Source organism: Centruroides sculpturatus, unplaced genomic scaffold, assembly GCF_000671375.1.
Source record: "Centruroides sculpturatus isolate CEXI.00-Female unplaced genomic scaffold, Cexi_2.0 scaffold18, whole genome shotgun sequence".
Taxonomy (NCBI): Eukaryota; Metazoa; Arthropoda; class Arachnida; order Scorpiones; family Buthidae; genus Centruroides; species Centruroides sculpturatus.
The window spans coordinates 1,450,575-1,476,568 of record NW_019384302.1 but is presented as its reverse complement, the minus strand read 5'-3'; the positions used below and the strand labels follow the sequence as shown (position 1 = coordinate 1,476,568).

The 25,994-nt window shown below is 34.5% G+C and overlaps 1 protein-coding gene across 2 annotated transcripts in view; it reads right to left on the bottom strand.

Moving 5' to 3' along the window:
• The window catches only part of LOC111616185, a 59,198-nt gene that overhangs the window by 12,165 nt on the left and 21,039 nt on the right, over positions 1-25,994 (bottom strand). For both annotated transcript variants that reach the window (XM_023357642.1, XM_023357709.1), the window contains exons 2-3: positions 6,749-6,954; positions 6,130-6,265 (exon numbers count right to left, since the gene is read on the bottom strand). In XM_023357642.1, the coding sequence (XP_023213410.1) occupies positions 6,130-6,265; positions 6,749-6,954 (342 nt within the window). The remainder of the gene's footprint in view (positions 1-6,129; positions 6,266-6,748; positions 6,955-25,994) is intronic.

Below are 25,994 nucleotides of genomic sequence, written 5' to 3'. Positions count from 1 at the left end.
AGTTTGCCTGCAACACCTTTTTTTTTTTAAGTAATACCCGACCAAGAATAACATCGTTAATCACTTCCCGCCCTCTCTCTCTACCCGCAATATTAGGATAATTGAAAAATTATATTCCCAACGACGAAAATAGCAAAAGGTTGCGCCACCCGCTCATTTTCTACTTTGCTGCCACATTCCTATTTATCGAATGACTGCGCTTCTAACTAAGCATCTTTTGATAGCCGCTCACTATACGCTTTTCTACACGCCATCTCTACTTCCTAAGTTTTTTTTTATCTTTGCTAAATTAACTGCTTTTCCTCCTCTTCTACTAGCAAGCGATTCTTTATAACTTCATCCATCTCTCCAACTAGTGTAAACGATTCCATTTCCAAACTCTCTCTCTCCTCTCTCTCTCTCTTCTCTTCCTGTCACTCGTAAGGCCTCCTTGATTTTCTTCTCGTATTTTTAACATATAACACGAGTAGATAAGTGAATTGATGCTTTAAGATGCTACATACTTTCTCCTTAACTGGACATTTCTATATCTTACATTTGCAGCTTTTAACTTAAGTTAAAAGCTTGTAAATGTAAAGTAACTTGACAGAGTATCGACGTATTCGAATTAACCCGAAAATAGAATATTAGATCGATAGAATGTAAAATATCGCGTCATACTGGCGCTAAAACTGATCTTTTACCTTTTGGAGTAACGTTAAAAACACCTATTCTAATACGATAAGTAAAGAAACCGATTCGAGTCTATGCTACATTATAGTTTTGCAAGGTAGTTTTAAGACGGTTGCAACGATAAAACTTCTTGTTTAAGTGTTACTTGGATTTCTCTTTTACTATTTTCTCGACTCAAAACACCAGAATAGTCGCTTTTCTTACGAAATAAATGATCCGTGAAGTCATTAATATTCATTTTTCCTTCTTCTGTATCCTTTACTTCGTGCTTCTATTTGTGTATTTTTCTAAGATTATACTACAGCTAACGGATACAATATCTTTATTGTTATTTATTCTTATGCGAAAAATGACATAATTATGAATAAAATAAAAGATGCCGCATTAAAAAAAGAACAAGCCTCATCGACCTGTCTGGACGTAAACGACAATAGAAACAGAACAAGTTTGTACGGTCTTTTACGTAAATAGTAAGGAAGATAAGATGGTTCTTGATGCCTCTATTCATTTAAGTGATGCAGTGAAGTGTTTTTTTTTTCTTAATTGCGGAATACGTAACAAGTGAAGAGGGTAGTCTTTAGGAAACAGTTTAAGTTTTTTTTTTGTGTGTGTGTGTATAAATATATTATTTGATTATTTTAGAATGCTTCGGATGATTCTAAATGAGAGAGGCATTCTGTTTCTGATAGGTTTGGCTCGACAAAGAAAAGAGCATTTATGAGTAAATGAAGCTGATAAGAACACTTGATATGCTCGGCATGCACTTATACGTAGAGTGTTCTATCGTGTCGAAAAATTCCATTAATTCTCAAGAAGCTTTTTAATTTCTTCAAATTATCAAGATTTCAAGTAAAAAATATGGAAAAGGATATAAAAAAAACGTGTATTAAAGTGAAGTTTGTATTCACTTATTCCTTTAAATTTAGGATGATTTATATACCATTTCCTATACTTCCATTAGTGTTTTCCTTAAGAAGAATTGTTTTATTAAATTAAATTTTACAACAGATGTAAATTTTTAAGTTGTATTGTCTATTGGAAGGAAGAAGAAGAAGCTCTTACCATATCACAACACAAGATTTCTTTAGGAAACAAAGCTCTCGGTGAGATAACATCACGTTTACAGCTACTAATAAATATCATCATATCCAAGCATCAATAGATAATAGCTTGGCCGATATTGCTCCTCACTCAACAATAAATTCATTATTATTAGCGTCACAAGGGAGAAAAGACAAGGGGAAGTGTCTAGTCTTTTTTTCCCCCTATCCTTTCACGTTATTGTTTTGTACTTAAATTTTAAAATGCGTGTCAAAACCTTGTGTTGCTTGCTACAAACACGTAAAACAGACACGTAAAAAGCTGGAAAAATGGAGCTTGATAAGTAGAGTTTTGTCTAGTCTTTTGGGGGTAACACGAAAGGAAAAGCCAAGTGATCGATGGCATTTAACATTATGAGGATTTCTAAAAAGGGTATTCGTGCAAATCCTATCCTTTCAGATTTATCTAATAAAAATATTCGTAGAAGAATTACTTAACAATGTCAACTCGGCCATCTATTAACGTTTTGTGTAGCTAAACAAATAAAATTTTAACAGGAAAACTCCCCAGTTTAAATTTTATTATTATTATTATTATTATTATTAGCCAACTCGGTGGCTAATTAACTCGTTATTGTGGTATTACCGGTGCGGTAATTCTTTTACTAACTTAATTTTTGGGCGGGATACAGGTTAATTACCCACTATTAAAAATATAATTTGCGAAACTGGATTAATTCTGCTTCCATTACTCAAGTGTCTGGTAAACTGCAATCTAACAGTAGCTGCCTAGTTAGTCGGATAGTATTACAATACTTTAACAGATAAAAGAGGCGTGTAAAGAGCTGCCTTTCGTATGAGAAATAGTTACAAAAATAGTCTGCAGAGATACGTAGAAATAGTACGAGAATGATTGCCAGATCAATAACCATCATACGTAATAACGTAACAATGTAATAACTCGTTTCGTAATACATAAGAAACCGAATTTTTTACAGCTGCCCCTTTCTCCACGTTTTATTTCGGATTCGTAAAAGATTTCTGAGTTACTTTTATATATAAGATTAGTGTGATTTTTATTCAGGACACGAAAGTAAAAATCGCAATGTAGCAAAAGTAGTGATTTACGTACACGAAAACCGGCTACATTATCGGCTTTTACCCGGATTTAAGGTATAAGTTCGATTTTGTCAATGTTTCTTCCCCCTTTTTTTCTATACTGAATGTCACGTATACGCCAAGAAAAATAATAAAAAAATAATAGAAGAAATTTGGGTGGGTAAGATGCGTGGTAACGAAGCAAGAAACCGAAAGACTCGATATTAGTAACACGGGAAATGCCCATACATGCTGTAATTACGTAGTTTCTTGTAGGCTGATTAATTGCCTGTATTTTGAAAGATAAATATTCGAGGGCATTTAGATAATTTCTACTGTTTTTTTTTTTTCTTTACAGACTGAAGCAAACATACCCCGATAAAGCAAAGCTCTCGATAAGATAACCATCTGGTTTACGACTGCTTATAAATTTCCTGCTGGGATAGTAGACTATGATGCTCTTCATATTGCTCCATTACAATAAATTCATTAATGTTAGTTGAATTAATAAAGAATAGAAGTAAAACGATGCATACCCCATTTGATAATTGTCTTCCTCTTTTTATTTTCTAGTCAAAATTGTAAATAAATAACACCTTTTAATAGGGAAAAAATGTATTCTTATTTATTCCGGGATGATCTTGCTTCGCTTCGATTATGATTAAGTACTGTACATTAAAAAATATTATTTAAATTATCGTATCGATCGATAGTATTAATTGTAATCGGTATTATATTCTGTTGAACATGAAATAAATTCTGTAACAACTCATCCCTTTCGGTTTCCATGTATACGAAGAAAGAAAACTGACCTCTCTTCTAACGTAACGGATGACTAATTTTGTGAAGAATATAGAAAACTTTTCTGTATTTACATATGAATTATACTGTTTTTAAATGAAGAAGAAAGTTTTTTTATTCAGACTTCAACGTTCTTAAAACGTTGCTGCATTGTGGGTGTGATATTTGGCTTTTCTTTAAGAGCAACAATATAAGGCCACCATTTTGCTTGTTACCAGAGAGATCCTGACACAAAACAGAAACGTCAGCATCGGTGAAACATTCCCTAAAGGTATATATGAGATATTGAAGATCTTTAATGATTTCTGCAACTCTTTGTAGTTGGTGCCTCTTCGCAATTCTTGAAATGCTCCAGTGTCTATGCAGTTTTAATGCTTTTTTCAAATTTTTATATAAAGTCTAAGAACTTTGACAATTCTTGAATATTTCGCTTGACAATTTGGAAAATTTCAAGCATCGAATGAATTATCAGAGTTGAGAAGAATAGAATTGTTTTCTATTTCTTGTTAATTTCGACTTCCTCCCATTCGTGCAAAGAGGAACGAATGAGGATTATTCTCCTTCGAGTGACAATTACCGGTGGTCAACTAGATAATGTCTCAGGATCCGGTCGGAAGGATGACAAATCGGTTTTCGATTGGCTCCTTTAACCTTTACGTTGGCACCATACCAAAAGGTCGAAGGCGGAAGTAGGAGGACGGAACCCATTCAGAACGGAAGTGAGACAATTCCGTTGATCTCTACCGGAACGGTCAACGAGCTGAAGAGATTCGGCACGAAATTATACAGATTAACGAAACAATTTTCTTTTAATTTATGATAATAAATCGGGCGAGTATCGTTCACCCCATTTCTCGACCATCCGTCATTCTATAACTCGCACCGGATGTCTACATAAATTACGTCAGGAGAGGTCATCCATTCCTGTATTTAGTCTGCAAGAAAAAAAAAAAAACGCGGAAATACGCTACTTTCCCGCCTTGGGGGTGAGGAGGATGGTCGTTGGCACGCGACGGTAGCCGCCGCCTTAAAGATGGCGCTAAAAATCGTCGATAGGTGGCGTACAAATACAGCGGAAAAGGGGGCGCTAATAAGTCACGCCAGCGTATGCAAATGCGGGATCCGATTTTCGCTCCGCCGCATTCAATTTTGGTCGGGTGGATGCCTCGGGCTCGGACCGCATTAATTGTAGCTCGTTAAAGACAGAACTTGAAATATTTATATTGGAAAATGCACCACCTCCGACACGAATACCCGGTGCCACGCCTTACCGCAATTCTACTGAATCGCGTGCTTACAAACGTCCAGGTGTGGTCCTACCCGCTGGACTTTCAGTTACGAGCGCCACCGTTCGCGTGCGGTGAGGATTTCGAATCCGGATCTTACCAAACCGCCCCCTAATTCGAATCGGCCGCCTCGTTGGCGCCCTCCCTCCCGGTTGCATCAATATTTACATACGAATAATAAATTTGGAGTAAGGTTGAGACGAAGTTAGTGGGAAGAAAAAGAGGAAAAACCTCGATTTAGCGTAACTTTCGGTAGTGTTAAAAGATAAAACACCATCGAATACGTTATAAACGAGGCAGTAGTCGGAAAAATGTGGAAAAATTCCCAGCTACCGACTCGAGATTACAGAGAGAAATGTAATTCCATCAGAAGAAGATTAGAGCAATAATACTTTTGGAAACAGGATACGCTAGGGATTAATCATTCCTCCTAGAAACTACGCGGCCCCCGATATCTCGAAAAATGTATTTTCCCGAGTTTTTGACCAAATCTACTTTCTTCTTCTTCTTCTTCTTCTTTCATTTTGAACAAATCAATCGAATTCCGCTGGACATACCCTTACTAAGACACTTTCTTGGGAAAAGATTCTGCAACAGGAAACGTGGAAGAAACACAGGAAAGGGTATACAAATGAACAGTCATTCTCGTAAATCGGGATTATCCCAAGCATAAAGTCTAACGTCGTACTACATTTGGATAAACTAGTGGAAGCGGGGGGATGGTGATTTACTCCCTACTTGTCGTCTCCTTTTTGAAATTCGCACGTTGTAAAGGTTCGAGCGGAAAAACGGAAAATGCACGAAACTTCTCCCTCGCGTAAGATGATAAATATTAATATGTGTCTTACCAGATTATTACGGTTTAGGAATGGCGATTCCCCCATTATTTCCGCTATTTCGTTCGCATCTCGTAAGTTTCTCGCTTTCCGGACCATCCGAAAATAGGGGCGAGCATCTCTTTAATCAATAATAACGGGAAATTTTTCACTACGATTTTAGGAATTGTAACGTAGACTAATTAACGAGGGGTTTTCTATATAGATACTATAGAAAAGTAAGAAGATGACGGAGAGTATTCTGTACGTAAAGAAAATAGAGATACCACAATATAGAATAGGCAATTTATAAGGAAGAGCGGAAGGAGTTTATAGCATTGGGTCGGTAACCTGGACTATTTACTAGTGTATATTATCGAGAGAGTAGTTTAATTTGACAAAAGAGAATATCGTTACCATAAATTCTCATCTCTTTCTCCGCCCGAACCGTTTGGAAGGAGGGAGCTTCCGCCGATACTTCGCATCGATATCTGCCATCGGAATTTAAGTCGGTTTTGTACAGATACACTCGACCGAGTTCTGACTTCACTAGCTGGAACATAAAATGTATGAGTGTACAAATAATAATGGACAAGTTAAGTACCGACATTAACACAAACCTTAATTTCTAACGAGTTATTAATCCGGACAATCCCCCGCGCGGTCGCCTCGAATAACTAACTAATTTATTATCTCCGATATGTGTCCCCCCTTAACGGTTATTCACCGGGGAGGGGCCGGGGCCGATCGTCACTTCCGGTTCCTTTTTTTTAACTTCCCTCTTCCGCTTAGTGAAAAAAAAAACTTCGAAGCGGAAACACGTGCCATAGTTTAGAAGGTTATTGTTCTACTCACCCCTTGTAAAGAAAAGATCTTTTGATACGTTTCCATGGTAATTTGGCAACGCGTAAACGGTTCTACGCGGTAAAATATGTAATAAAATTAGTGTCGATGGCCCCCGAACTTAGACTAAGCGCAATTAAAAATTAAGGAAAACGAAAGTAGGAAAAAAATTAGAAAGGGAAAAAGAACATACGTCGAGATAGATACCGAGAAGATCGTACTTCTGAGCGGGAGGATGATCGCTTGGTAAGTACCGGTAGAACTCCAGATTGTTCTTGTACCACTTGATGGAATAAAGCTCGTCCGTCTCGATATCAAAAGAACAGTTGAGCCAAACGGGTTCTCCGTGGACAACAACCCCCGGCACTTCCAACTTGGAGAGGCGAAGTCCCAGAACACCTAAAATAAAACAATACGTTATTATATTATAAAACCCACTTATACCAAGTAAGATTTTCCTATTCGATAAACTACTCTATTCTGGGATGCAAGAGAGAAGGAAACATCTTGAAAAATGTCCTACTGGATGGAAAAAGTGTGGCGTCGTCGAGTCGGCAAACCACTTTCGTGATTCGGTTGCCATTATTTCCACGTGGAAACATAACAATGGACATACAACTGTTCCTCCTCCTCCCCTTTATAACTTTAACTTCTACAGTGCATTAGGTGTTGACAGTAGTATTATACTTAGATGGGATATTACTATAAAATATATAGGCTACTTAGTTTGCGTGGTAAAAAAGGAAGGACAGTAATATAATTCGTGATAGGTTGTCGACTATAATATATTGTACGTTTGTTGAATAGTTTCGCCTAGGGCTTACAAGAAAATTCACCTATCGGTTTTTCCAGATTTTAAGGATTACTAAAGACGATAAATCCATCTGAGAAAAGATATGTACTTCACCAAGGAAATGCTGCTGCTGCTGCTGCTCCTGAAAGAGAAGTTTCAATTCCGAAAAGGAATCGATCCGTTAGAGAAGTAGAAGAGAGACTTATTTCGATATCTGTAATTTCACATCGTAATTTTATAAAGTCTGAATACCGTATTTGATTATTATTGAAGTATCATTAAGATCTTTGTCTTCTTCCGCTTTCAACTGAATTACAGTACATTATAAAACAATATAATTCCGGTAATTCGATACGTAAAATGCACGACGGTCGAAGAAATTTCTATAATAAATATAAATTATCGATCATTAAATTGAAATAACGTAAGTAACGATAATAATATAAATTAGAAGAATTTGTGTGGTCGATTTTTATACAAATGGATGTAGTAGTAGTAGTAGTAGTAGTTTCTCCAACTTCGCTTACTTTTCCAACTTTTCTTTACTTAAAGAGAGATCGCGAACGACTGGTTGAAACGTTTTTTTCTTAACAATAAATCGTGCAGAATCGGATCAATTAACTGTGACGTCAATTAACAGTAAAATTTATCGGTCGTTAATTTTCTCAACTCTGTTCTGTATCGTGTAGAGTTATTTCTCAGCTTTTTTATTTAAATAATATAAACAGAACGAGTACTTCTTGTTACATAATTTAATTACTACATCTAAAACCACGTGTTCATATTTAAGGAATGAGGCTGCCATGTTGTTTTGGCACTCTGTAGTGGTTGTTTCGGTCGATAGAAAGTAGTGGAAACAATCAAAAGAAACTAATTAAACACTCCGTTTAAAAACTCCATTGTGTATTGTGGATCAGATTATAAATTATTGATTGTTTTCGGTTGACTCCCTTAAAATATGACCGAATTTTAATTTAAAAAGGGGGGGGTTTAATAAAGTAATTTATTCAATAATTTTTCCAAATTTCAATTTTTAAAAGGATATTTTTGTCTCTAGAATTCTTAATTTTAATCAATAGTAATATGCTTTCTGTTACAATTTTAAGGTACAATTGACTCGATTTACGACCTCTAGCTTTATAACCCCGTTATAAATTTCCTATTGTGACTTATGAAATGTTATAATAAGAAATTTTCTTTTTATATGCAGTAATTTAAACTCAAATTTAATAGGAACGTAATCTCAATTCTTAACACAACTTGAAACGAAAGGAGATGTTTCGATTTACGACGGCTCTCTGAGAACCTATATACATTCTTTCTGACTTAATAACAATTCTAACGTGTATTTTCTACTGTAAAATATCTTACAACATTAAAAACTGGCCTCGAAACGTATTGTATCTTCAAACAACCGAAGCTAATTGATCTCAATTAATTTAGATCAGCACTTTAGTAACTTTTACTTATTATTTTGATATAAGTATAGGGTTTTTTTTTTGGCCAAAATTCTATTGGTTTATTGAGTTAAACCGTAGAGAAGAAACCCGACGATTCAAGTGTTGGAGATGAAATCTATTGGTCGAACGAGGTCACAGTATCCATTCAAGTTTTCACGTTTTACTCCTTCTTCGTTCCACTCGGGTTCGAAGTCTCCATTAGCGGAAAGACCTTTAAAGTATGGCTTTTTTTCCTGATCTTTAAAGAATTTTTTCTACTGGAAATTTTATACTTTGTATGAAAAGAAAATGGAAAAAAAGACGATTATATTACGTGACCCGTATCGATAAAAATTACAGTTTTTATCTCTTTATTTTTAATTAATTAATAATTATAAAAGTCTCTTTAAAAGACTTTCCCCTCTCCCTCTTCCCTTCCTCTTTAAAGGAATTTAATTTGATTCTAGGGACAATACGGTATCTCATATTTACGAGCAATACTTAAAGCTTTCATTATAATATATATATATATATACATATATTTAATGTATATCGGTATAGAACTAATTAATTAATTTAAATAAATGTTCATCAATATGTAAAGGTTTACATATAAAGGCATAATACGTCTAGTCAATTAAACCGCGTTGATTACATAATAGTGAATTATTTAGTAATTGAGTTTGATATAAAATAACAACAAACATCTGTATGAATTCATTTGCATTTTAATAAAGTATTATAATAAAAATTCCATACTAAAGAAATTGGAAGAGAAAATTGTTACCTTCATTCAGATTATAAAAATTCGATTCTACTAAGAAACCGGAAGGAAACATTCGAATTATTTGTGTCATTCCCTTTATTAAGTCACGAATAGACTTCTTTTCTAATGAAATTATGATAAGTGTGAATCTTACTAATGGAAGATCCGGTGTCTAAGGGTCCCCCCTTTGGTTGTTTCTTTCTTTTCCTCTTATCTCTGGCCAGCCATCACTTCCGGTTTTATATTCCGATTGGAAATGCAAATGTTACCAATGGTGACAAGAGGAGAGGAGTATAGTATGTTCTTGTCATTCTTACCGTCTAGGTCATTACTCTTAACACTTCACTATAGTAAAGTCTCAATCAACTATTGTAGAATCTTATCTGATCTTTCTGTCAAGTAACGGAGAATTTAAAATACAGTTCGTGTTTAAAGAATTTGTTCCCTGTCCTATCTGTAAACAATGCAAAACTGCTGGCCCGAAACGAACGGGAAAAACACCGTTTTATCACATTTTTGCAACACATGCAACCGTACGTATTCTACGGGATGTTTTAAAAATTTATAAGATAATTTAAACACGTCTTGCGTAGGTCGACATTAATAAATAAAATGCATCTTCTATCCACCACTTACGACGCCAAGGTGCAACCATATGCATTCGCTTTTACGAGAGATTCTTGAATAATTCATGAGTATAATTTTATATTAAAATAAAAGAGACATTATGGTAGAGATAACTGCAATAAAATCTCGTCTACTCGTGTGAATAAATAAAAGAAAGCGCATATTTTTTTTTTTTGGTGGAACCGTCTTTTTAATGCCTCTTACCAATGCGTTAAATGTTTCTCCGTCGGTCGAATAAACTACATCCTCCGACAGTACTAAATCCGTAGATAGAGCGAGTTCAATTATAACAGAGGGCAGAGAACTTTACAGGTGCTCTGGACTAGGTACAGTACTTTTACATACACAATTTTTATCCAATTAAATCGATCTGGTTCATACTCAAATAGTCCTGTCACTGTTACATGCGTTACGCCTACAATTTTTATTGTTTTAATCACACATTTCGTTAATAAGCCATCATATATTCTACCTCTTGTAATGACACGAAAGAATTTTCTTTAATCCCAATAAATCCGATTCAGTCCCGCCTTAAAAATGACACGTGTAATCTTTAGATCTTGATCGGTACGTGTGGGGATGTCTTATTCACCCACACGTATCTTAACGCTAACATTCCTCTTATCTTACAGAGTGTTTCCTTCATCCCTTATACATTTTATTACTAACTATTTGCAATTATATGTAAGTTATTCAATTTTCATGTAAATTTAAACACGCTTTTACTGAATTCACGTACTCGGTTTACTAATTGCAGCAACTAAGAGGAAGTTAAATAAAAATAATAAAAAAAAATCTTTATTCTGGAATCCATTAAAACCAAAGTTATTTGCTTTTCCTGGTTACGTTCTACCCCTATAACACAGTTGATTATTCCATTTTATATGAATTCCGTGTTATACGAGTCACTTAGATTTTACAAATATGTGAACCGTTCACAGCTCGGCACACGTATTTGTAAAATCTAAGTGACTCGTACAACATGGAATTCATATAAAACGGAATAATCAACAGTGTTATAGGGGGGTCGACTGTGTAAATAGCTCAGTTTGGTTTAACATACGGCGGCGCAACGCATGAGCGATCTGCCAAGGAAGGATTTTCTATGGGAACCAGCTCCTATTTTGGTGTTAGACACGTGAAGAAAACCGAAAAAACTTCACGTGCTAGTCCGTTGTAAGGCGCGAATCTGAGACCAGTGTTTAGTGGTTTCATCCACTAAACGAATATAAGGGAACAACTGTTCCAGATCTTCAATAAATATAAAACGAACAGCACTAATTGAAAATCGGATGTGTTCATCTTACCGTTCTCTGCTGAGGACATTAAGTGAACAGATTTGACTGTCAATGAATCAGAACTGTCCATTTTTATTGTACTGTACAGTAGAATATTTATTAGTATCTACGAAATATTAATATAACGAATATTCTATATAAATCAATCGAATAACTTGTCAACTATGCAATGAAACACAATTTAAAAAAATGGACAAAATTGAGGCCGATGAATTNACCCCCCTATAACACTGTTGATTATTCCGTTTTATATGAATTCCATGTTGTACGAGTCACTTAGATTTTACAAATACATGAGCCGTTCACAGCCCAGCACACGTATTTGTAAAATTTAAGTGACTCCTACAACATGGAATTCATATAAAACGGAATAATCAACAGTGTTATACGGGGGTCGACTTTGTAGTATAAACTGTGTGTTCGTAATTATGTGAAACTATTTACATACCCCATAAGGAGCATTGCAAGTCTATTAAATATTGAACTTAATAAAAAAGATTCATAAATAAATTACATTACACAACAGGAAATGTTACTGTGTACGTCGATCTTCTAATATAAGGGTTCGAATCGTACTTCAACAAAGGAAGGTAACTCCAATTTCTTTATATATATATTTTTTACGTCTCGGTTCCTTTATTAAATTTCATATTTTAAAATTGTTTCAATATTTTAGAATATAAAAAAAAAAAACAATAGACGTGAGTAAGAAGGGGCTTTATATTATTTGCATTGTGACGGTGGGAAAGTTTTAATAAGTTACGTATTAACCTCCATTTTTATTATTGTATGGAGATGAAAACTGTAAAAAAAAATTCGAAATTCTTATATTTTTTTGCGGCAGGTAAAAAAGAAAATGGCGATAGTTTTTGTAGAATGCAGTCACGGCACCAAATATATATATATATATATTTTTATATTTGAAAGAGGATTGGTCGAGCAGTCTTAAATGTTGAAATGCCATTCTGTTCGGGAGTCGAAGGCAATTTCGTAAATTGAATTCGGTTAAACGGCGTAAAGAACAAATTTACCGCATATCTACCGGGGATTTTTTTACGCTGTTATATTTAGCATTAATCTTTGTAAAATATTTATGCATTATATTTTTGTATCTAAATGATATAATGCCATAAGCATTATTGTATTGTATTGTACAGTACGCTCTTCTTCTCTTTCGGAGTGTGTCGAGTAATTTACGAGTTAAGTCAAAAATCGACAATAAATAATTTTTAATCATCTGTGTAAAACGGCGACATTTCAATAAATTCTACAAAATAATTTTCAGTTTCGGTGAAATGGAGCATAATAAGCGTTTGTTAATGGGTATTAATAACTCCTAACAATTTGATAAAATAGCCTAATCATTGCTATAATCGCTTCTTTTCTACGGTAAAGTAAATTTTTGTTCTGTTTCCGTTCGACTGTAATCATAAAAACATTTTTTTTTTTTAAACTTTCTAAATGCTTCGAGACATATTAATTAAATTTGTTTAATAGAGCACAAAATGGCCGCTGCGAGAACCCCTTTTCTCCTCCCGAAGTAATCTGAATAAATAAGTCAATTTTCACTTAGAAACTGTCATCGTTATTACGTTTTTATACTTTAACAAGGAGCCATTATGCCTTTATATTCCTCCATTTATATTCGATTCGATCATTCGCTCTTTAGGTGGCTTCCACCCCCTTTATTTTTTTAATTTTAATTTTTCAATAAAGTATAAATGCGTCGAAACAAGCGAGAAGTCGAATTTAAAATTGGTTACAGTAATATTGTGGTTTCAAGATTTAATGTACGGTAAAATTCGAAGACCCTATAAAAAAAAAAAATAATGCATTTCAGTTAATAATAAAACATTTTTAGGTGGGGCTTCAACATACGAGACTTAAACTACTTTCTCTTCAAACACGCAATAAAAATGTTAACGTCGAATAAAATTCTAATTTAAATCTTGCCTACTTTTCCCCAATTTTATCCGTAATATTATTGAAGTTTAGCCTGAAAATATTCTATTATTTTTAAGTATTTTTGCCCTATGGACACCGGCGGTTTTATTTTATTTTATTTTATTTTCTATGCTTATTTTGCGGGTTACACCCCAATGGGGTGAGTCAGGAACTCCGAAGCAATAAGCTGACCCTGAACCGCTTCGGCCACTCGATCGTTTCACGTAACAATTTAAAAGGTTCTATAAACCCAAATTTACAAAGAATGGGTTATTATTTCTAGTATAGTTATAGATAGGGCAATCTTGTGAATCATTTTCTGTATCCAGGATTGGATTGAAAACAATTGTGTTTTACAGAAAAGTAGGTCAAACTTTATAAATTTCTAAACGAATTTGCCATCGAGACAAGGGTGGAAAGGGCGAATACACCTGTTTCAAACCGCCAATATGTGTGAAGTTAGGAGGTCTTCGATCGAATTAAGAGACTGAGATAGATACAAACGAGCATAAGTTAACTTTAACGAAATCCAGAAGGGCGATCGATACACCAAACCAATTCCACGTTGGAAAAAAATCGGGACGATTGTCGACAATAGGCATGGTCGAAGATTGCCCCAGTAGTTGGAAACGATAATAAGCAGGACCGGAAGCTAACCAGATCGATAAATGAATAATTCCGGGTAATAAAACGTTCATAAATTGTAGGCGTAGTAGACTAAAGACACGAGTTTCGATCGTATGTAGTTTCCGTTTTTCTGGTATTTTGCGGTGGAAAAATAGGAAGAGATAAAAATTGTGAAAAATGTAAAGGTCAAACAATACTCGGAGACGAAAAGAGAATTTTAAAAATTAAAGAAATTTTTATAAAATTTAATACAAAAGTCATTGTCATTATGAGTTAAATATTTTCAAATTTAACTTTTGAAACAACATTAAAGTCGAAAGGTAACGTTGTTCTTTATGAAAAATTATAAATGTTTACCGTAGAATTAATTGTAAAACGAGAGATTTAAAGTAAATAATAATAATCATTTAAAGGGAGAGAAAGAAAAATAAAATTCTTCTTTGGAAAAATATCAGAAACATTGGAACACCTTCGGTGGTTCGAATTTAATTAAGTTTGTCGCGTGGAATTATCCCTAACCACGTGGCAGTCGATAATAAAATTAGTCGAGAGTTGGAAAGGAAAAGAAAATAGTTGGACGACAACGGGTTAAGTCGCCACTAATTCCCAATAAACAAAAGAAAGATTGCTATTTGTGGTGGCTCTTCGGCAGTTTCGGCTCTTTCTCTAGTTGGCTAACAACAGGCCAACTTCTAACTGTGTTTCGTCGTTCGGTTACGTCTTTTCATCGATCGTTTTGGTCCAGGTGAGACACGTGACCTCCCTCTACGTACTTTTTTTTTGTTTCCCGGAAAGGCATTATCCCGATTTATTCTGCTGTTGGTTTCTGTCGGCTTTCACTTAATAGAAACTATGAAAAATGATTTTCGTGGTCCAGAAAAATAAGGATAATCACATAAAAATTTATCCACCGCTTCCACAAACACGAATCGAATTATAACACTGTCTAGTAATTAATTATTAGCTACCGTTTTTTTTTTTTTAAATGGTAAAAATGTTTCTATCTCTATGGTAACTTTAACACGAGGAAGAATAAATGGTATAAATTATTAGTAAATAAAACTCTGTTCGTTCTGATTATCCGTTACTTGAATTTTTCTAGTGATGTAGGTTAGAAGATTCGGAGCTAAAGGATGTTTGAACGATGGAATCCGATTAAAAGGAAATGTGGAAAACGTGTTTGGATAGCTTCTCTATAGAAAACTTTTAAAACCTTTCCCCCTTTATATTATATAAAGGGGAAAAGAAAGGGGGATTTTTTATTACGAAATCGAGCCGAAAGTCGAAAATACTATTTACGTATGATAAACTAAAATATTGCTTCCTCCATATATCTTTTACTATCAGATAGACATCAGATGTTGCTTATATTTATCTTTCACATCATAAATTATTTGCGTGTCGGGAGTTAGAAAGACTACTCTCTCTTGAAGTCTTCGCTTCACGCGAGAATATCTATGTATAAAGGTGATCCTGGTCTTCTCCTTTCCTAAATTACACAGATTGTGGCTTCTCGCTCGACTTTCAATAAATAAAATGTAGAATAAATAAACTTTTCAACTGTACTACTCAAAGAATATTAAATATTTACTAGTTATATCTCGAAAATTGTTTAGTTTCTTTTAACTATGTAGGTGCCAGATATAATGTATATACGTCGAGTGTAGTATTACCTGAACAGTGTTCAAGTATCTCAACCGTGTTTCTTCATATTTCTGTAAGGAGGAAGAGACTTCCGCACGTGTCGTGCTTGACAAACTGTGATCCTACGTCTTGTAGTAGACGTTATACCCGTGTGGTTGTTTTTCGATTAGGTTTCCGATTTTGGTATGGCACGACCGGTGTTAACTCCTTCCATAAATTCAGTCGATTCCATTACAGTTGTTCGATAAAACATCACAACAGACCGACAGCCATCCTTGTCTAGTGTATAGTTAACAATCAACTTCTTTTATATCTTTATGACCTCTTGTACAGCTTCCAACTTAACTTTTATATCTCTCCCCTTCTCTACGATCTCGGTAACTGTCGTCGAATGTCTGACGGGCGAGCAATGCCATTGTTGTAGTTTACAATAAAATTTTACTCTCGTTTCGGTAAAGGGGGAGAGCGATTACGACTCCTAAACTTTTCCTTTTTTTCTATGGAAAATTAATTTTATGAACGGCTCGACTAAATCGTTTCAGAAATCCGAAGATTTTTATACCCGTCCGACTTCGATCCTCCGTTCCGTAAAATATGTGTAAAATGTGATAATTTGTGGCAGTCGGTGACCATCGATTACCGGTCGAGAGAGGTATTTTTTCACGTTTTCGTGTTGCCAACTTGCAACGTCATCCTTTACAGTGCCATATTTCCTTTATCCGGTAGGATATTTCTATCGAAGAGACTCTTCACCTTCCGGTTTTAGTGCTCCCGAAAGAAGATTTTTCATTTTTTCCCCCTCGAAAGTCGTAAGTTTCGATCGTCAGGACGTACAGTACCGTACAGTACGTTTTCGATGCCACCTGGTGTATAAATGCAAATGTTTGACCCGATAAATAACCGGCGCCAGTAGCGTACATTAACGCCAAGTAAACATATTTTTCTGCCAAGATAATATTAAGAAGAAAAAATAATAATAATAAAGCGCCGCCCTTCTCCGTTACGCCGTCATCCGTCACGTAGCGTAGCGTGTATAAAGCTAATCTAAGTAGCACGCCGAGCGAATACAGCGCCCTCCAACTCAGTATCGGTTTCTTACTTATCCGACTTTTCTATCTTCTCTAATTAACTACGATAGTTTCCGCAGTTAATTTTCGCCGTAAACAAACTCCATCAAAGTCGAAGGGGTGGAGAAGTTACTCTCCCTTTGCCGGCCGATTCATTCTTGTAAATGCCTTAATGGGACCTCCCGGCGGCACGTTCGTATCCGTTCAGAACCGAAATTTAATTTCTGTTGTTTGTTTACGGACGAACGGATGAAAAATATAGGCCTACGTCTTTCCGAAAATAGCACACTTTCCCCCCCCCGCTCCCGGAAAAATCCCTTAGTCCGTCTTCAATCTGCTTCTAATCCTAACTTTATGCCCGGATTTAGCTTTAATCTTCTAATTCCCTCCTAGTACAAATCCTTATAAATAAAAAGTAAATTGGTAGAGGAGTTTTTTTGTGTGTCGGGCGTGCCTACGCCCCACCCCACCAATAATCTCTTCTTAATTACGGATTAGGTGGGCTTAATCCAATCTCTAGTATGAGGGGGAAATGATTCCACCCCTCGTCCTCGATCACCTTCAACCGATCGACTCCGATCCATCTTCTTCAATTAAAAATTATTTATTTCGTCACTCGACTAAATCGATACAATTGTCTCGATAATTAAATTCGCATTCATTCTAAAATACTTTGGGAATGATAAATTTTTGTCAAATTGCCTTCCGAGTTAATTATTGTTAATGGAACCCCCAGCTGATACTTTTCCAAATGGAAAAGAGGAGAGGAATGCAAAGGAAAAACATTCGGTTTGGTCACGAAATTTCCCTGAAAAATTCCCTACTCTTAATCTCTTTAATCCGCTTTTAATCACGACTCCATCGCCTAGACGACCGCGCCTAATCCGCTCTCCCTCGTTTAAAATTCCTCCCACTTACTTATTGTTAATCCACTGCCATTAAGTGGCGGTTGAAGCGTATGTCTTTCTGTTAACACTACCCAACCTCTAGTGTTTGTTTCTTAACTTTCACGTTTCCTACCGTCGTGAAATTAATATAATTACATCGTTTTTCGATATAAAGATGGGGTGCTCAACTTCTTCGGTAAAGAAAAACGTAATATCTGACAATAATCTCTGTATCGAATACAAAAAGATAAACAGATATCGAACTGCTTGCATTGTTTACGATCGATTACTAAGATATTACGGGCGGGGTAGATAGAAAAAGAAGCCGAGAATACCTGAGTGTAGTTATCATAACAGTTTATGCAGAGGATGAGGAGTAAGCAGCACGAAAAATCCCTAAAGAAGAGTGTGTGAAACTAATAAAGGAAGAGCGATCGGGGTGGAAGTTGGGGAAGAGAACGCCTGGACTGTTGAGATCGGAGGGTAAAATAAATGAAACGTTTTAAGAGGAGAGCGAGTACGTCGACTTTCGAGAACGAGAAGAGACTTTTAAACCCTCTTACACCGGGCGTATCGATGGGATTAAGAAAGAAAACTGACATACGACTATTGTAAGAATTCCACGCCCGCAGCTACTGATGTGACACATGACAAACTGCGGACGAACTTCTTGGCAGTAATCTTGGCTGGAAAGGAGAGATTCTACGTAAGCCCAACTTCTATTCTTATCGCCGGAGAGAAGAGTATCCTAACTTCTTTAGTACCTAGGGCAATCAATTGTATTGTCTTAGAGGCTTTATCTTCAGCCTATCCTCTGCGAATACCTGGAAAGCTTTCCTTAGAATTTCTAATTATCTCTACGGTGGGGGTAAGGTGGGTTTAAAACCTGGCGTGTAGAAAACCAAATGCAGAAGAACGTGCGAAATCCGGTGGGAGAATAACTTTAAACGATAAAAGGGGAGCGTGTCTTATAGCAGTTTAGTTTTCTCGTCTGAAAAATTGCATTAAAACTCGGAAAGAAGTAGAAAATTGAAGAATGAAAGTTCGAAGCTTCTTTCTTTATAATACAAAATGGACGTCTGGCTGCAGATTTCGAATCAATTTATCTGTCAAGTTTTGAATTTGCGACTGGCGAGTGGCGGATTGGTCAATTAAATTGTCGACCGAGCTTTTTATTTTTTTGCCATTTTCTAGAAAATTTTATTACTTTATTTGACAGGAGATGGGAGAGAATCAAATTAATTTAATCTCGCGCTTTCACTAATTTCGCCAGTTTTTCCAGCTTTTCGCAACGACATGACTATTGAAATCTATGACACTAAATTGAGAAAGTTCTGCATGTCAATGCAGAACTTTCGTACTCCACCTTCGTACTCCAGGGTGGCATCTTCTGTATCATCTTCTACAATTTTCACAAACATTTAGGGATTTTGCTATGTTCAAATGTTGACAAGAGCCTGTTTATTCACTCGAAGCGATACTATATTAAGGTATTTAATGCTAACGTTGAACCCGCTTATTGCGTTAGTTAACTTACGAATTCATCTACACGCTCCGCTCCGTTTCTTGAATGGCCAAGAGATTATTTATAAATTAAATTATAAATAATGCAAAAACTTTTTTCTCGGAGTTATTTTTTTCAATATAATGAAGAATCGCAAACGTAGCACGCGATCCATACTCGAAATAATGAAATAAAGTACTATAAATATTCGGATACATAAAGTATCCTTAAAATTCAATTGTTAAGAATATCTCATCTGTCTTCCGATACTAGAACACTATTAATTATAATAAAAGTTTATTCGAGAGAGAGTCACATTCGGAGTAATATAAATTGTCATTTGTACTGTCAAAAAATGCTTTACTTTAACAGAAAATAACGTAGAAGAAGTCTTGTTAACGTTATTTAGAGGTTCTGGTTATGATCTTGTTACGGGGTGGGAATAACGACACAATCTACGTTAGATAATTTATGAATGACTTCTAGAATCGTATCTCTTCTTCCCCGTTAGCGATCGATAGCCATTCGAATTTGCTGTGATTTTTATTATTTATTTAATTCTTTTAATTTCATTTCCTTTTGTTTCCATAAATTAAATTTTCTCCAACAAAATAAATTCCTTTTTTTTTAGTCGAATATGTTGATTCGATCGGGGAGAGACTCACTTGTTTCTATAGTACTATGAGCAAGTATTGTTTACACTTGTTTCTCCTTTGTTTATATAAATACATATCGTTGTAACGGGATATGAAAAAAAAAAAAAGGATTTGGTTGTGTTCAACTTTTTCAAGCTATTCTTGGTCTGTCAACGCTACTTTAAGGTTTGTATTTTTTAACATCAATATGGTATTTGTGGTATATACAAGTAGAAAAAAAAATCGATGTACAGATTATATTTTGAAAGAAATACACATTTCGAGATGTTACTGTTATGATATCTGTCTATCCGGTTACAACTTATCTCACTGTTTGTCCGTAGCTAACATTAATATATTCAATACAACCGAAAAAAATTGTATCTAAGGAAACGATTTTCGGTGTCAAAAATTTATTTTTTGACATCAAAATCGATTTTCTCGACGATCCAAAACCGGAAACGGAACCCCGTGCACGTAGCAAAGCAATAATGGGCTACTTATTCTAGAAAATGTTGCATGGTAGGTACTGTACCTTTTTTTTTTTTTTTTCGATAGAATAATGTAAATAATGCGTGTATATTTTCACTTTTTCTATTATAACTATTATATAAAGTGTTTTCTTTAGAAAATAGAAAGAAACAAAAATGTTATCGATGTATTTGTTAGATTGTAATTCAATAATAAGAGTAGAAAAACTGGCTACTGTAACGATTTTATAAGCTTTTCTTCTTTGTGTTTTTCTTGTATACGAATTCTTTTTTTAAAATTTAATTTCGTTTTCGATCTAGTTTTATATATATCAGTGCATTAACAGGGTCACTCATCTTTCTGTAACTAGAAAAACCAACATATACCTAAACTATTGGCTCGTTGCCCGAAATTTTCACGCATTACATACTGTACAATGTACTCTATTGTTTAGTTTTGTAATCAACTACAGAGTGTCGTATACAGATTGATATAGTAAAAGAGTAATTAGATTTTATTCGATTTTCGGCTTTCAAAAGATTGTAAAAGAATAAATAATATAGAATTTAAGTAGCAAAAGTCATCAACCTTTACGTGGTGACGTACGCGAATCCCATACGTCTACTGTAAGCAATGTTCCGTCTTAGTTAGTGCGATAGAAACAAACAAACTGGCTAACTTAATATAATGTTTAATCACACTTCAAAGTTAATCGAACGAAACCTCAGTCACACCTAATCTAATCTATCTGGATCTTACTTAGCCAATTAAAGCTACACGTAGAAGAACAGTTCTAACGCAATTTTCACCCTTCAGCTCTTACTTCATGCACCATTGCTGTTCACTACCCTATTTACCATTTTTTTGTGACTTCTAAAGATATAAACTTCTATTAAATTTGAAAAAAAATCACAATTTTCCTTCAAAATTGTACTGATTTTATACTTCATCAGTTCGAGCGGTGGGCTCTTTTATGCCAGAAGGAACACTTGAAGCCAGAGTCTTAATAATAAGAAAGAAGAAGGAAAAAAAAAAACTATTATTAATGTTAATATTCTTGGGGATGCGTCAATTTTCTCCGGGTCTATAAAACTACTCTCTCACCTGCCGCCATTCCGACTCGGGTTAATAGAGGCCGCTTGAGTTATAACACTTTCGGTGTTAAATTAACGAGATTCTAATTATTTTCTGTCGTAACAAGGCGGCATTTGTCGTCGCTGCTGATTAATCGGTTTTATTAAAGACATAATAAAGACCTCCGAAAGCGAAGTGATTAATATTTTTACGAGCGTTATAAAATTTTCCTATTTTTATAAGAGATAAAACTCCCGAAAGTCTCTTCTTCCTTTAGGATCACTATAAAATTTTACGATTTTTACTCGTAATGATAGTTTACTACTTTAAAATACCGTTAACGATTACTTTTAACGCCAATGCCCGAGGTTAAAAAATGGAGTTAATGAAACACGGTAATTTCATATTCAATTGGTATAGGAAAAAGAGCAATTGTAGAGTGTTGTCAGAAATTTAGTTTTGAGTTTTCCAACTATACGTTGACTCGTAGAGTAGTTTAGAAAAGGATACGATAAGAATTAGATTGAATTGATGTAATAACGTAACATTTCGGCGATCCGCCATAGAGGGAAAAAATCGCTATAGGAAACTTGCAATTATTTAGGTATTGAACGGGTGAAAAAACCCGGAAAACTCACCATTTGTCGCGCGATTGGTGTTTAGTGATTTTATCCCTTTGGCCATCGATGGAGTCGATACAATGGCTTCTATCTTTATGAATTAGTGGCACGCCAATGGCATCAAAAATGCTCTTATATACATATATAAACGAAGTGGAAAATTTGTTATGTTTTACTTAAAAAGTAAACAAAATATATTTAAATTTAGATTTAAAAAAAGTTTAATGTGTTTATTGAAATTTTACGGCATCCACATTGAAAGTTCCTGCCACACGCAGTCCTAAATTGAGCGTACTACATTTTGTACTTCCGACAGACTCCAAAATCACTGCTTTACTATAGATTAGGCTCGATACCCGTTTTTCATTTTAAATTTCTCACTTTTCCACATGTAGTTTGTAGGAAGACAATGGAAAATCTATAGGATAACATTGCGAGTTGATGTGAGAAAGCCGAGTATGTTAGAAAATGGCCAAATGTTCGTTTAATTCCCATCATCCCCCGGTCAAATAGGTGGTGGGCTAATGGGCTGCGCAAATGGTGTAATGTGATTATCGTAGTAGTCAACCTCACCGGTACGCCGGAGATTATTAAAGTAAACACAAACGTACACACACGTCGTTTGTTTACGTTTTCTCGCAATTTTTATGTGGTGGCCGCTAAATTTAAATATAGATAAATTAAATGAGTTTAGTTTCTAAATATTCAACTCTTAAGGCGTGTAATTTTAAAACATTTTAGTACGTAGCGAACAGGAGAGATTACTAAGTACAACAAAGGATGGTTGAAAGAAACGTATGGAAATTCAAGCGAAAGAATCTAGAATAATTAGAAAAGAATGAAAATAAAATTACAAAGTAGTAATGGTCGACGTAATTTATTATGGTACGATAGAAAAGTATTATTCTTTATCCATTATTTACGGATTGAATGAGGTGTAATCCAAGAACGTGTAAATTACATCGAGTGAATGGAAAACGGGTGCAAAGGAGAAACCGTTCGAAGAATGAATAAGTCAACGTTTGCATTTATTTAGGTACGGGCTTACGAACGATTTAATGAGCTGAATTTAGTAAAATCCTACAAGGACCAGATAACGCAGAAAGGATAATGCTGACGGAGAAAGGTTTGCAACAAGAGACTGAATAATCGTACTAAAGGAGAAGAATAAACGGAATTTTATGGAGAAAACTTTGAACGAATTCCGGTAACCGAAAAGAAACGCAATTTATTTCTCAATGAATACCAAAGTAAAACCAATTCCCCCTTTAATAGTATTGTATATCGCGTGTTTGATCCGGCCTTTAGAGGACCTCCATCCAGTTAAATAATCACGTATTACTTGTCGAAAATGTAATAAAATAAAGTAAGAAATTGTATAATAAGAACGGTTACGAGAATCACACACGAAAAATCTTCCAGAATTTTTATTGTATGCGAAAATTAAGTAAAATCACCAAATATTGGTAATGGATCGAATACGCGCTCCATCGACGAATTGGCCACGTGGGTTTACCGACGTTTCTTCACGTGTGTAACACCTAAATAGGGACAGTTTCCAATACAAAGTCCCCTTTGGCAGATTGCCCATGCCTTATTAATCCTCCAATCCTTTTACTTTGGTATTCGTTGCAAAATAAACTTTATATATCTCGTTCTATTTTTATTATTTTTTGAATTTTTATGAAGATAAAATTGCATAGAAGCTGGCAAATGTCTTCATATAATTTTATTTTTTCATAGCAGCACGGTATCATGAGAATAAAACACTGAAAAATAAGACAATAACTCTTTACTCTGTTGCTTTTCTCGCTTATAATTTGGTCCGTATATCTGACACGTAAACAAGTTACAATTCTAGTTTTATTCTTTAGCGTAACGTTAGTTTGGGTAATTTATATGAAGCACGAGTTACGGTGTTTATGGACTAGACAGTCAGCATACCTCGTATCGCTTGGTCGAACAATATGGCGACCAACCGTACATACCCACTAACAAATGGAAATAAACTGTGTACATTACCAGAGATCTTCCTCCACTCTCTTCTACGGTTTAATACACGAGAAAATATTATAAGATATATCTTTATCTCCTTTTCACTAAACACTATAATCTAAAAACTATTGTGTACAATAGATTATTTTATTTCCAATAATAATAATACGAGAAAGATCTCTCAACTCCTATTTAAAGAAGCATCATATCTATACATTTTCCACACTGTATCCCATTAAAATAACTTATTACAACAGTTACCGAGACGTCATCCCTTTATCGTTATGTCACAGATACTACTGTTTCGTCATTATTACATCATCGTTTCCAAAATGTACTCATTTAACTCTATGTCATATAGATTTAAAAGAAACTACGGGAATGTTTAGTCGTGTAATTACTGATATTTCCGGTAATTCGGTAGTGTCATTATACATTCTTACATAAAAGAAGTATTTATTTAATGTAGTAATCACCCATCTTGAAATTTCATCTCATGTAGTAATAGAAAACACTAAAATCATACATTATAGTAAAACCAATCATTTTTTAGTGTGTGTGTGTATATATATATAAAAATGGTGCTTTAAAAAACACTTTTCTGAAAAATTTTTATTGCACCATTATGAAAAATGCCATAATCTCTTGTAAAAAGAGCCGGAGGAATTATTGAAAACACGTTCTTTAGAAACTCCATTTTTGACATATCGAATACAGTGAGTAGAGTTATTTTTCTCCACATTTCTTCGAAGGAGACACAAGTATTACCTATGAAAGAAACCGAAATCATACCTTAAAAAGTGAATTTTTCACACGTTGTATTCTCCAAAACATCATCTAAAATTGTAAAGAATATTAAATCGTATTAACCAAATAATAATAATTATTATTATTATTACGTGTAACCTATTTATGGGGTATCGATCAATATTCTTCAGTGCGTAACGATACATACCAAATATATATATTTTTTTTATTAAATATTTCTGGAAAGACTTTATAAATAAGTGAAGAATGATGAGTAACTTTCGTTGTTGTTTTTTTTTTAATTCAAGTCTTCACGTCAAAGAGGGGGTGAAAGAACTAGAGATGAAAGTCGACTTATTCAGAAAAGTTTTTTTTTTTTTGATGGAGATGCATTTGGCAAACGAATTGTTTTGTCCTCTTTGTCCAATGTTGAGCCTTAAGAAAAAAAAACTTGCCAAAAGGGGGGGGAAAAAACCATCGTCACGACAATGAACAATTACGCATATTCTTCGGGATAAATCATAATTTTGTTGTGTTTTTTTATGGCAGAGAAAACGAATGTGGTATTTTTTAAAAGGTAGAAGTTGTTACGTGTGAAATGGTTTCATCCCTCTCGTTTAAAAACAATTACGAATCTACCTGCCAATAATTGAATAGTAAATGTTGTGAAGTCATTAAATGAAGAACGATTAATCCCATTTCTTCTCGTTAACAAAAATCAAAATCTATGTCGATGAAAATATCCTGGATCCAAAAAAAAAAATCCATCCCTTTCTAACGATCCATGTTACACCGACTATGGCTTATAGATAATTGTTCATTGTCGTGACAACATTTTTGTTTCTTATAGCGATGTGGACCACCATTATTATTATATTTTTTTTTCTTTTTCCTTTGTTCATTTGTTCTGTATCCTACTTCTAAAAAAATAATGAGAAAATTACTAGAAATAGATTTATTCCTTCGTACTTTGTATGTATAATTTACGTTACTGTCCTTAAAAATTTGCAGTTTCCTCATACTTAACAGAAGAGGAAGAAAAAAAGGAGGAGGAAGATGAAGAGGAAAAAAGAGAAGAAGGAGGAGAATAAGAAATAGAAGAAGCAGAATTTTCATGTGTTGTAATTTCAAGTGTTTTTGAATTATATTTTATAGAAGTGTAAGTAAATATTTTATTCAATTCTTGAAAAATTTAAAGGCGTATTCGTCTGCTTCGAAGTGCAGTTCATTGTAATCATCTATAATTGCTAAAATATTAATCTATATAATTAATAACTCAGTAAATTAATCAAGAATGAAGT